We start from the raw sequence: 12,403 nt of genomic DNA on the forward strand, positions 1-12,403 counted from the left end.
TTGCATTTCAAAGTTACTGAATGTGTTTAATTGACTATGAACACTGTCTGTAATTTTCACCTATACACAGAAACAGAGATATTCTATGTGACATGACACAACCAAGTCAGATGTTATTGCCTCCAGGATAGCCCTTAACAAAGTTATTTACGTTCAAACGATTGGAAGTATTGGTAAGGTTTGAAAGACTTGTATTACTAACTGCACCCATGATCCATGAGAATCCTTGTAAAGATAGACATATTAAACGAGAAACTATTGGAAACCACCACTCCAAAGTTTGAAGCTATTGCAGGTTTTGAGGCATGCTCGTGGTCGCCACATCGACATCAGAATGTGTAGACTTGCTTACGGCATTAACCTATAACCCTTTCATCCCATTTCAACCTTATGATTGTTGATTATCTGTCAATTCCCAAGTATTGGCTCACACCCAAAGCCATACTTATAATTAGATGTGCTGATTCAACTCAACAACTCCTATGTTCAAGCTCTTGGAGAGACTAGTGAGTGGATGTCTGATTATCCACTGATATCCATAGGTTACCATTATCGTACATAACCTGAATGATCACTCAACATAGCAACTGGATAGTAAGTCCCAAGTTAGTCCCAATCTTCTAGATAGAGCCTTGGTAGAATTCAAATTTCTTGACCAACACCTTATTATCTGAAGATAAGGAAAACTTGAAATAAATAAATAAATACCTACCTTAAAAAACGATACTTGTGTTCTGGGGTGTTAAAATACTATCCAGCTTCTGTATCAGCTATCCTCAGCTGTGAAACCTCAAGTGGGCACCCAACACATAAGGATATTCCTAAAACAAGTCCTTAGCGTTCCATTTTTGCATCATCAGCATAATATCCCTAAAACTTGAATAAATATTGGCGATGAGTATTTGCACACCAAGTGGTTTTATCCTGGGGGAACAATTTTTTTTCTGGAACCAAATATTTTTTCTATTTCCTCAACAAGAGGCAACCCTTCCACTACTAAGTCAAAGGGAAAAGTTTGCTATTGCATTGTGAGCCATTGTTTGGCTGAGCACATTGCATTTGAGCCAGTGTTTGGATGTGCTTGAGGACAATTTTTCGGGGCAGAAATATAGTGCTCGATTGCATGTTGTATCTTGGAAGGAAATGAGATTTGAGCAAAATTTTTGGGGCAGATTTATTGCTATTTCAGAGCAGCCACTGTTAGTGAATGCCATTGCAGTGATTGCATGGCAATTAGTGGTCTTTTAGTTGTCCATTTGCTGTCTTTTCCTTTGCAGGTACACTTGCAGTTATTCTTGAGCTTGCAATCATGTCTCTCAATGAGAATTTTGGTACCATGACTGAAGCAAGTAAGTTGGATGGACCCATCTATACTTTGTGGTCATTTACACTCAAGAATATCTTGGTTGGAAAGGGCTTATGGGACATTGTGAATGGTGATGAGGCTAGACCTACTGGATCTAGCGTGAGTGCATCTTCCACTTCTGGCACTACCACTCAGTCTTCTACTACCGCTCCCACGAAGAATCAGAAGAGGTTTGATTGTAGGGATGCCCAAGCGTTGTCTTTGATTGCATTGTTTGGGAAGACACACATTAAGTCCACTATCAAGTCTTGCAAGACTTCAAAGGCAGCTTGGATAGAGTGAAAATTATGTGGAATGTCAAGAATGAAGCAAGAACCATTGCTTTGAATAATAAGCTCAATGACTTGCCCAGTAGGAAGATCAAACTATTTCAGCTCATATTGCAAAGATTACTGACATTTGGGATGAGCCTGCAGCTATTGATGAGGATATAGAAGACAAGAAATTGATCTCTATCACCCTCGATAGTCTGGCACCCTCATATGATACGTTTATCACTTCCTTGACCATTATGCTCAGGGTTGCTCCACTCAATTTTGAGGAGTTAGTTAGCTTGCTCTTACAGGAAGAAACACGGACTTCCAATTAAGCCCGTCCCTCCGGTTAGAGTGAGCAAGCGCTTGCCACTCATGGAAAGGGTAAATTTCAGAAAAAGACCAGACATACTTATCAGCCCAGGAAGGAGGGGAATGCAAACACAGATGCACGGAATGTAGAAGATACAAAGGTGAAGAAAGGTAGATGCAATTATTGTAAAACGCCTAGTCATTACATTGTAGAGTGCTAGAAAAGGATTGCCAATGAGAAAAAGAGAAAAGGCACAAGTAGTAATTATGTGGCACCAGCTGAAAATGCCAATGCTTCACCATCTCATGCAAACTTTGCACAAGAGGGAAATGATTATGTGTTTACTGTATTTCAGGACAGCTTTGGTGCCAGGGGGAATTTAGTTGCACATGATGCTTCTCTTGCTTCATCTGGAAATTCTTCATTTGCTGCCATAGATACTTGGTATCTAGATAGTGGTGCATAGAAGCACATGAGTCACAGGAAAGAGTGGTTTGAAGAAACCAAACCTGTTCATGGCAGACAAGTTGCTTGTGCTAATGATGCCACTCAAGACATCACAGGAGTGGGAGATGTTCCCATCCCGCTGGATTTAGGAAAGAAAAGTATATCGGTGATGTCTAGTATGTTCCTGATTTGAGGAAAAATCTTGTTTTAGTTCCATCCATGGCTCATGATCAACACATGCTTGTGGGATTCCAAGATGATCAATGCAGGATCAAGGATCCAAAGAAAGGGTATGAGATTGTGGCTACAGGTTCTTATGAGGCCAGCATGGGTCTTTACAAGCTTGATGTTCAGCCTTACAATCGTGCTATGGCAATCTCTTCTTCTACTCCAGGTGATTTATGGCATGCCAGGTTTGGTCATTGAGCTTTGGCATATTTGCATGATCATAATATGGTTGAAGGATTGCCAAAATTACAGCAGCCCGCTCAAGAGGTGTGTGAAGAGTTGCATCGCCTACCATTCCAAAAGGATGGTCCACGTTCAGTAAGAGCACAAAGGGTCTTGCAGATTGTGCATAGTGATGTTTGTGGACCAATGAATGTCACACCCATAGAGGATATCGATATTTTGTCACATTCATTGATGATTATTCTAGGTTCAGTTGGCTCTTTCTCATGAAAAGCAAATCTGAAGTGTTCAATTGGTTTAAGAAGTTCAATCCATTCAAAAGAATGCTACATGGGACTTGTTGATGCGCCCATTGGCAAGAATGGGGTTGGCACCAAATGGATCTACAAAATAAAGTATCATGCAGAGGGTACATTTGAGAAGTGCAAAGCCCGTTTAGTTGCCAAGGGGTATGCACAAGAAGAGGGGATAGATTATGAGGAGACTTTTGCTCCGGTGGCCAAAATGACTACCATTCGCTCTGTCATCTCTCTTGCTGCGTTTTATGGTTGGTATGTGTACCAAATGGATGTCAAGACCGCCTTCCTCAATGGGGATCTCAAGGAGGAGGTTTATGTGCATTAGGCCCAGGTTTTTGTTGTTCAGGGACAAGAACACAAGATATGCAAGCTCAGGAAAGCCTTGTATGGGCTGAAGCAAGCGCCTCGTGCATGGTATCATAAGATACATTAGTTAATGCTGTCCCAAGGCTTTGTCAACACTCATACAGAGCCAAATTTTTATGTTCTGCAACAAAAATCAGATTTGGTCATTCTTGTGCTTTGTGTCGATGATATCGTACTCAGTAATTTGCAGCAAATTGCAGCAGTGCAGTCCGTCTTGTGTCAAACTTTAGACATGACAGATTTGGGCCTCTTACACTATTGTCATGGCATTGAATTTTGGCAAAACCCAAGAGGGTATTTCTATGTCATAGATAAAATGTGTGAAGTGGTTGTTGCAGAAATTTAAGATGGAGAACTGTAAGCCTGTGGCCACTCCATTGGAAAAGGGAATCGAGCTAAGTAAGCATGATACAATTGAAAAGTTTGATGGCACATTGTACAAGCAGTTGGTATGTAGTTTGATCTACTTATGCTCCATACGGCCAAACAATGCCTATGCCACAGGGCTTCTTAGCCAGTTCATGCATTGTCCCACAATCACACATTGGAATGCAGCGAAGAGGGTTCTCAAATATGTACAAGGTACACTTTCCTATGGGCTGCATTGGTCAGGGGACATCAATGATTGCTCTAAAATCCAATGTCCCACGCTCCCAAAAGCCGACAAAAGCCAAGCAGGGCGTAGATGATATCTTCCCAGATAGCGACCAGAGAGGCCGTCGTAGGAAACACGATGCTCACCCATCAATAGGTTGCAACGCACAACCTAGATATTCCACGCTATGATGCTAGCCACAATCTCCCACATGCCGTCCTTTGGAGAAGAGAGAGTCGCCTCATATAGCTCAATCCGATGGATGCTCTATCCATGTATCTTGTAGGTTGGGAGACCTCATCGATGTGGAAGGCATGACCCTCCTCTAGCAACCAAGCCGCCATGCCCCAAGTGAAATCTCGCTGAGTACTCAATCTATAGGGATCCCAGGTAGATCCTGTGAGTGCTAGGGCAGCTCCATAAGCAGTGCAAGGTCATCTCCAAAACGCCGTCCATGCAACGGTGGCATCCCCCATCCAGTCACATCTACTCCAGCCAAGGGCCTATGGGTAAACCACATGGGCGACCAAGTGGGAAATCTTCCGTGGTCGAAGACTAGACCATAGTCACGTCCAAAATCTAGATCTGACCTCTTGGGGCATCTATTGCTCAGTCCAGTGTCTCTCTCTCAAAGGAGTCCATGCCAATGCATCTGGAGCCGCCATCCTATCTGTATCATGTAAGAGAAGGCAGCCACCTCGTCCACTCTCTCCGTGTGGCCTACTCTAGATGGCTAAAACCACACTCTCGGGTCTCACTGAATCTCTTGAAGGGGACGGCCCTCGTAGCTAGTCTGGGATGCTAGGAGTGTCGATGAACCACCCAAGCGGCCCACTACCTTGATCATCTCAAGTGAAGCGATTCTAGGTCCCCATCCATCTCTGGGTCTCTCTTGGTCACTGACTAGAGGAGCCCTCTAGCCCCACTCTAACGGTTAATCATAACTCTCAAGGGAACCGCAGCAGCAGGGAAACAGCTGGAGAGGAAGGAAGGGGGGGGGGGGGATTGAAGTAATGAGAGCTCCAACGGTTCACTACTTTGAGAGATACCTAAGTGCTCTCAACCCCTGTCGAGGTGGCAGGAGCTCCTCTGTCCTACTGTTGGGCAGGTGCCTAAGTACTCTAGGCCACTACCACAAGGAGATCTATCATAAGATCGAAGAAGGTATCGTCCTCTGGCATCTGGGGGCGACCTGAGGGGGCACTCTCGGACTATTACCACTTACACTGGGATCAGTCTGGGGCTAACTCTTGCTCTACACGTGCCTTCTCCTTGAGTCTAGCGTTCCGCCTGTGGTTCTTAGCTGCCTGCTTTGCTTGCTTTCTTCTTTTTAACCTTGGTTCATTTTCCCTCAGAGAGCGCCACCTAGGGGGTTTGGGACTCCTATGACTGTCTGTGGCCGCTAAGCCCTATCCTCCTAAGGCTACCTCTGATGAACCGCTCAAACCCACCGTGAGAGGGGGGGGGGGGGGGGGCATGGTGGTCCTCGGGGGAGTCCGAGTGAGATGGCCCATCTACACTATAAGCACTACCCTGGTAACCCTGAGACCTCGATCCTCTGTCAAAGCTCACCCCCCTCGAGGGTCTCGAGGTAAATCTCCTCCGATAGGGATTTTGGGTTCTCAACAACCATAGGAAACCCCATCATCTACCATGACAGAGGCTGTTGTGTCTGGTGGAGCCTTTAGCAGTGTGCCAAACATGGCACCAATGGAGGGAGGAATGCCCGATACTCTTTCGGGAACCACCGGAACTGGAGCGTCACCAGGAAGCGGGGCACTTTAGTCGTATCCACATCCTCCATTGTGCAGCCATGGTACCATGGCAAAAGGTAAACCAAGTGAGGACCAAGGTGGACGGGGCTTTGCTCCACAAGTGCCAAGGTGGTCTCAAGTGACCTCAACTGGAGAAGGAAAACCACCCTTCCATAGATGGTGACCACCTCAATGCAGCCCCCTTCTAGCGCTAGGCTCGCTTGTAACCAATCCTAAATCTACTTCCTCGAGGGCACTGCTAAATGTGTACCCTGGGAACAAAGTAAAACCTTGATTGCTGAGGGACTCCAAGGTGCTGCCATTAGAGACCTTGCCAGACAAAGCCACGACCACCAAGCTTTCTTTCTTCAAAGCACAAGCAAGAAACCCCAACGCTGCGAAAAAAGGAAAAGGAAGGCGGAAACAGGGGCAGGAAAAGGGCAGCCAAGAGCTTAAGCAAGAGACTATTAAAAGCTTGAGGGGCTGCCCACAAAAAGCCAAAAAACTCCATGAGAAGCGGCTGGAAAAACTGACGCGCAGCCCCAAGCAAGGCTCAAGAGCTGAGCACTCAAAAGCTGAACGAAGGAGCAAGTGTCAGGGGCAAATGAAAAGAAACCGTGGGCAGCCAATGAGAGAGCTCAAAGCCGAGCCCTGCAGAGGAGTCCAGGGCCAGCTCAAAAGCCTCGAACCTGCAGCTTTGCTAGTCAAGTAGCAGCTGCAATGCAAACACAAGGGGAAGGTCTCAGGGGGGCACGGGACCAGCCCCCTCAGCTTCAAACCCTGTGGCAACCATGGGGAAGGCGCCAGCAGCTGAACGAGCTGGCGCGCCGATCTGAAGGGGGGTCGGGACCTGCAACGAGCCAAAGGGGTCGCTGCTCACAAACCAGGTCGGCTGGAGAGGCAAGCATCTTGGTCATAAATAATCTCAAACAGCATTTCATGATGCACAAGAATATATTTGATCAAAACTTCTTAGCTTATAGTCTGGATCAGTAAGGGGCTTAGCACATGGGAAGAAATAGGATGGGAATGGGAAAAGGTGGTCCCATGCATATTTCTATCCTATTCCCATCCCACCATGTGCTAACAAAAAAAGAACTAGGTATGGGTTTAGGAGGAAGAGGACACATGGCATCATTTCATGTGTTTAAGAGGTGGGGACCTTGTGGGGACAAGGACACATGTCATCCTTCCATGTTTTTGAATCCCTAAAAAAGGGGAACCCATTCTGGCTGCCAGGGTCTAGAGGCCATGGTCCAGGATGGGAAAAAAAGTGGCTACTCCCATTCTAAATCCATCCTAGACCAGTTGGTGTAGGATGGGAGTAATGATGACAAAAATATTCCCATCCTAAACCCATGCTAGCCCCATCCATGTGCTAAGGCCCTAAAAAAGGACAAGGACACATGTCATCCTTCCATGTTTTTGAATCCCTAAAAAAGGGGAACCCATTCTGGCTGCCAGGATGGGAAAAAAAGTGGCTACTCCCATTCTAAATCCATCCTAGACCAGTTGGTGTAGGATGGGAGTAATGATGACAAAAATATTCCCATCCTAAACCCATGCTAGCCCCATCCATGTGCTAAGGCCCTAAGTTGTGTGTAGTAGCTGGAATTTACGGGAGTTTATCCTTGGCTCAGTGTCCCAATTCTCTACACACTCCCTATATTTGCATATGCTTTTGCTGGGTTTACAGCCTTTTCAGGGGCCTCTGTTTCCCAGCTTAACAAAGCAATCAGTCCCTATACAGTTCATGAAAACATATCATGGAAATACAGGTCCATCAGATCCAGGGGCATACCTTCCAACTGCAACAAGAAATCAGAGACTTAAAATTGAGACTCTTGGCAATGGAGTCGCAGATCAGATGCAAGGTATAGACAAAGATGAACCAATTGATGAGATCGTTAAGAAATACAATGTATCCCCTCCACCAGAAATGGTTAAATGACGTGCGAAGTCCTTCTGGAAGGCTTGGTTAAACCTAAATTGGTCTGGTCACGAAATGAGAATTTCATAGCTCTTTATTCCATACGGCTCTCTAATCTTTACCCTCAATTAATAACTAAATTGGAAGTTGAACAATGTGATCCTTTCCATATAAATCTTTGTTGGTGGTTTCAATATGCTTTGACGCTAGAGCCTCTAGGATGTTTACTGATTTAGTGATAACAAGGGCTGCTTCGGATGTTGACAGGAAACACAACAATGCGTTCTTCAAGTGGCTAAGGCTGAGCTGCAAGATGTATCCTCCATCCAATCAACAGAGGTCCTTTTTTCTGTGCTCAAACCCACTTAATTTACAGCCTTACAATAAAAAGAAGCAGAAAGGCTTCTGAAGCAAGGTTGTTTCATTAAAGACCTATCATAAGTCATGGAACAGCTGGTATTCACATTTTTATGCTCTTGTAAAAGCAGGGTACACCTTGCCGAGAAATATACCCGGAGTACTTCATTGGTAGCCAGAGTCCTCTATTATCTGGGGATCCACTAAGCAAAGCGCCTAACAAATTATCAGAAGATCTAGTGTGCTGTATGGCTGCTATCTATTGCAAACTTGCAGAACCACCCCTTCCACATCTTGGAGGCCTGATGTCCCCTTCATCATCATCCTCATCTGCGAGTAGATTTTCCGCACAGAGGTTTTCAAGTGATGGGTGGACTTCACAATGCAAGACCGATAGTTCCGGTGATGTGTGTTCAAGTGACCCTAGTCAGGGAAATTGTGCAACAGACTGTGCAGGAGTAAGCAGTTCAACAGTGGAAGTGCAATGGATTAGTGTAGACAATGATCGACTGACATATGCAGCACGAATGCTTCGTAATTTCCGGTGAGTGCCCTTGGAGCTGTGATTCTGTTTTGGGTTTCAATATCTCCCAGATTAAACGGTAAGCTATCCATCTCTACAGCAGGGGGCTTGAAAGCATGATATTTGGCTGATGTCTCCTGGTCTAGTTTTCCCCAAGCGTATATTCCTGGCTGCTCGTGGTCTTTCGATTAAGGCTGCGTTCATAAACTATCATTGACGTATCAATAATTTAACGCATCTGACTAGCGTGAACAATGATTAACATGTTTGATGAATGCAGCTCGCTTGTTCAACAGCTGGAGGCGGTGGATCCAAGTCAAATGAATCATGAACAGAAGCTGGCCTTTTGGATCAACATACACAATGCCCTCATGATGCATGTAAACACATAGACGTAAATCTGTAGATGTGATTCGACATTTTTGCTATTCGAACAATTAACTTGGACCACCGTCAAGGTTTGACACATTTTGTTACAGGCTTATCTTGCATATGGTATCCCTCGGAACCACTTAAAGCGTGTGTCGTTACTACAGAAGGTAAGGTCATGTACAGACGATTTGTTGAAGCACAAAATCATCACTGCAATGGACTATTAATATGATCCGTGGAATGTGATAGGCGGCATACAAGATTGGAGCGCATTCCATCAATGCGCAAACCATTGAACAATCCATCTTAAAATGTCGCTCCCATCGTCCCGCAAAGGTCAATCTTTCAACTACCACCATAGAGTAAAATGTGGAACCTTACACATAAGTCATTCGAAATTATCTTGTATCAGCAGTTCTAGCTCGTTAGAAGATGTCGCATTTCGCCTAAAGCATTCGTAAAAGTAATTCGCAGCTATAGAGCTCGTCGATTAAGCTGTTGCGTTAACATTAAGTTGGCGATGAATCTGTATTGAAACGCTAACAGCTGCGGAAGAAGTGACGATTTCGAACTGGTCTCATGCAGTGGCTTCAATCATTCCTCTCACCAGCGGCAAAGTTGAGAGGGGATGAGCGACAGGCGTATGCAATAGACAGGCCGGAGCCACTGCTGTGTTTTGCGCTATGCTGCGGAGGCCGATCCGACCCATTGGTACTCACAGACATCTCAAAGCTACCCACAATGATTCTCGTTCTGCGGAGGTCGATTGGAATGTGCGAATAACTTTGTGGGATGATGGCGTTGGTGCAGGTGCGGGTGTACACAGAGAACGCAATACACAAAGAGCTGGAGGTCGCGAAGCAAGAGTTCTTGCAGGCAAATGTGAGCATTCGCAAGGAGAGCGGCAAGGCGGAGCTGCCGAGGATGTTGGAATCGTTCGCGAGGGAGTCGGGCGTGGAGGGCTCGCAGCTTCTGGAGTGGATTTGCGAGAATGTACAGGAGAGGGAGGTCGCCTCCGCCATCGCCAGATGCATCGCGCAATCCAATGGCAAGCCTCACAAATGCATCCAATGGCTTCCCTACGACTTCTCCTTCCGCTATGTCTTCGTATCTCCTCTCTCAGTCTGGTTGCCGACGCCATAGCCCTGCCCTCGCCTCCCTTCCTTCCTTCCTTCTTGCAGCTTCGATCCATTGAGCACCTCCCTTTTTACGTCTCACTCCTGTTGCCAAGAACAATTTCCCTCTCACTCTGGTTGCCCACGCCATCGCCCTGGCTCGCACCCGCCTTTCAACTCCCTCCCTCAACTTCCTTCTTTGCAGCTTCCATCGCTCACCTCCTCTCCTTTACTTCTCAACTCTTGTAGATTGAGCTTCCCACATCTGTCTGGTTCTCCTTGCCACCATAGCCTCCTCGCTTCCTCCCTCCTCTCTACGCCCTCCCATCTGCTCTCTTCTTCGCGATTCAGAGAATTACTGATTGCTCGAATATCCCCCTAAAATTCCTCCCTCCCCTCTGCGCCTTCCATTTCCCAAGGAACTTTAGAACTGAGTCAATCACGTAGCACATAGTTGCTCCTTGCTTCGTGTTGGCAAAACCCATTTCTGCCATCACAAATCTCATTTGCTGAATTCGAATTTCTCAAGGAACTTCAGAACTGAGTCAATCAGGTACAACATAGTTGCTTCTTGCTTCGAGTGGCAAATCAAGACCTCATCTCTCCCATCACAAATCTCAATTGCTGCATTCGAATTTCTCAGGTCTCTAATTTCTCATTTGCATTGGAAGAGGCATGAGGCATAGATAAACTTCCACGGTAAAAAGGAGGATGCAAGAGTGACCAACATAACATCCTATACATGTAAGGAGTGCAGTTACCGCCAACTAACATACAAAAGAGTCTTATAGAGGGCTAACATGGAAGTATTTGTATTTAAAAGTGTGGATGACCTAAAGTTACCGCCAACTAACATACGAAAGAATCTTATAGAGGGCTAACATGGAAGTATTTGTATTTGAAAGTGTGGATGAGCTAAAATAACTGGTTGAGTGTATGCTTCAAGCATGTATGTGGAATCTTCATAAAGAGATAGTAGTCATTGTAGTCTTCATTCACGATAATAGTGAGGGTAACATACATGACAATAGTCATTGTACTAATGAATGCATTATTGATGTGAGGAAGCATAGATTCATAGAAACAATGAAGTGGTGAAACAAAAGTAGGAGAGTGTTTCAAGATCACCCTTACAATACTAACGGCATGTACATTGTCATCATTAAGTATATTTATTTTTTTAAAGGGGGTGCATTGCCTATGTGATGATGTTAATCAATTTCTCTCTTATCTATGAAAAGAATTGAAACTTTAACCTTTCGCACAACATAAGTAACAAAATGATGTAACATGTTTTTTTTGGGTGGAGAAAAACAAAAAACCTATTAAAGTAGAGAAGATGTTACAAACTAATTGGAGCTAAAAGCTCTATCATGCATACATTTAGTAGTTGTAGTTCACAACCTTCAACTTCACAAATTATGAGTCCTATCATACCGTAGCCTCTTTGAAGCGAGTTTGAAGCTAAAGGCATGATTCACGGATACAAATTATGAGTCCTATCATACCGTAGCCTCTTTGCAACTAAAGGCACAATTCATGGATATTCAACTTATAGTTCAACTTTAGTATGAGTCCTATCATACTGTAGCCTCTTTGAAGCTGAAGGCACGATTCATGGATATTCAACTTATAGTTCACTTATAGAATCAATCCAAATGTTTACATTAAATGCACATCAATATTGTATGGTAACAAGGAAGGCCTAAGGAAGGCCATAGAGAAGGAGAAAGAAGGAAGACGAGTCGATTTCTCTGTAGGAGAAGCCATATGCACAGAGACAGAGTGCATTCCCTTGTCCATTAATAAGATGATCCACATTGCTTTAGTATAGTCACACTCTCAGACCATAATTTTAACAAGAAAAAGGAACTTTCTATTAATGCTTGGGATTGTCAACAATACAAGTTGGCTATCTCAAGAGTGTTGACCAAGGGGAAAAACAAAAGCCTGGCGAAAGGAGCCAGCCTACATCCCGAGAACCCATCTTACTGCCTAGGGTGTCTCAAGGACCAGGGCAAATAGCCAGGGCAAGGATGATACAACCAGCGAATCCCTCATGGCTTGAAAATGTAGAAAATGTTTGCATGCCATGCCTTGTAGGAACGGTCCCGCCTCTTGGCAGTCACTCTCGAATCTGATGATCCATGCTCCCATAGGCGCACAGAGTATATATAATGTCCTACCATGTAGCAAAAAAGGTGGCTACTGGTGGAGCTCGATGCTCCCCCATCACTCGACTGCAATGTGTAACCCAGATGTTCCATACTATGATATTGGCCATATTCTCCCACATACCGT

The 12,403-nt window shown here is 44.9% G+C and overlaps 1 protein-coding gene across 6 annotated transcripts in view; it reads left to right on the forward strand.

The window, feature by feature from the left end:
* LOC147903489 (uncharacterized) overlaps positions 1 to 11,246 on the forward strand; it is a 39,794-nt gene extending 28,548 nt beyond the window's left edge. For all 6 annotated transcript variants that reach the window (XM_087399266.1, XM_087399262.1, XM_087399285.1 and 3 more), the window contains 7 exons: positions 8,003 to 8,074; positions 8,224 to 8,636; positions 8,896 to 8,995; positions 9,095 to 9,154; positions 9,237 to 9,323; positions 9,573 to 9,698; positions 9,798 to 11,246. In XM_087399266.1, coding sequence (XP_087255392.1) covers positions 8,003 to 8,074; positions 8,224 to 8,636; positions 8,896 to 8,995; positions 9,095 to 9,154; positions 9,237 to 9,323; positions 9,573 to 9,698; positions 9,798 to 10,130 — 1,191 coding nt within the window. In that variant the 3' untranslated portion in view covers positions 10,131 to 11,246. The remainder of the gene's footprint in view (positions 1 to 8,002; positions 8,075 to 8,223; positions 8,637 to 8,895; positions 8,996 to 9,094; positions 9,155 to 9,236; positions 9,324 to 9,572; positions 9,699 to 9,797) is intronic.
* Positions 11,247 to 12,403: the final 1,157 nt, after the last annotated feature.

Source organism: Dipteris shenzhenensis, chromosome 3 (assembly GCF_047967505.1).
Source record: "Dipteris shenzhenensis isolate YYH24624 ecotype China chromosome 3, Dip_SZ_1.0, whole genome shotgun sequence".
In the NCBI taxonomy this organism is placed as follows: Eukaryota; Viridiplantae; Streptophyta; class Polypodiopsida; order Gleicheniales; family Dipteridaceae; genus Dipteris; species Dipteris shenzhenensis.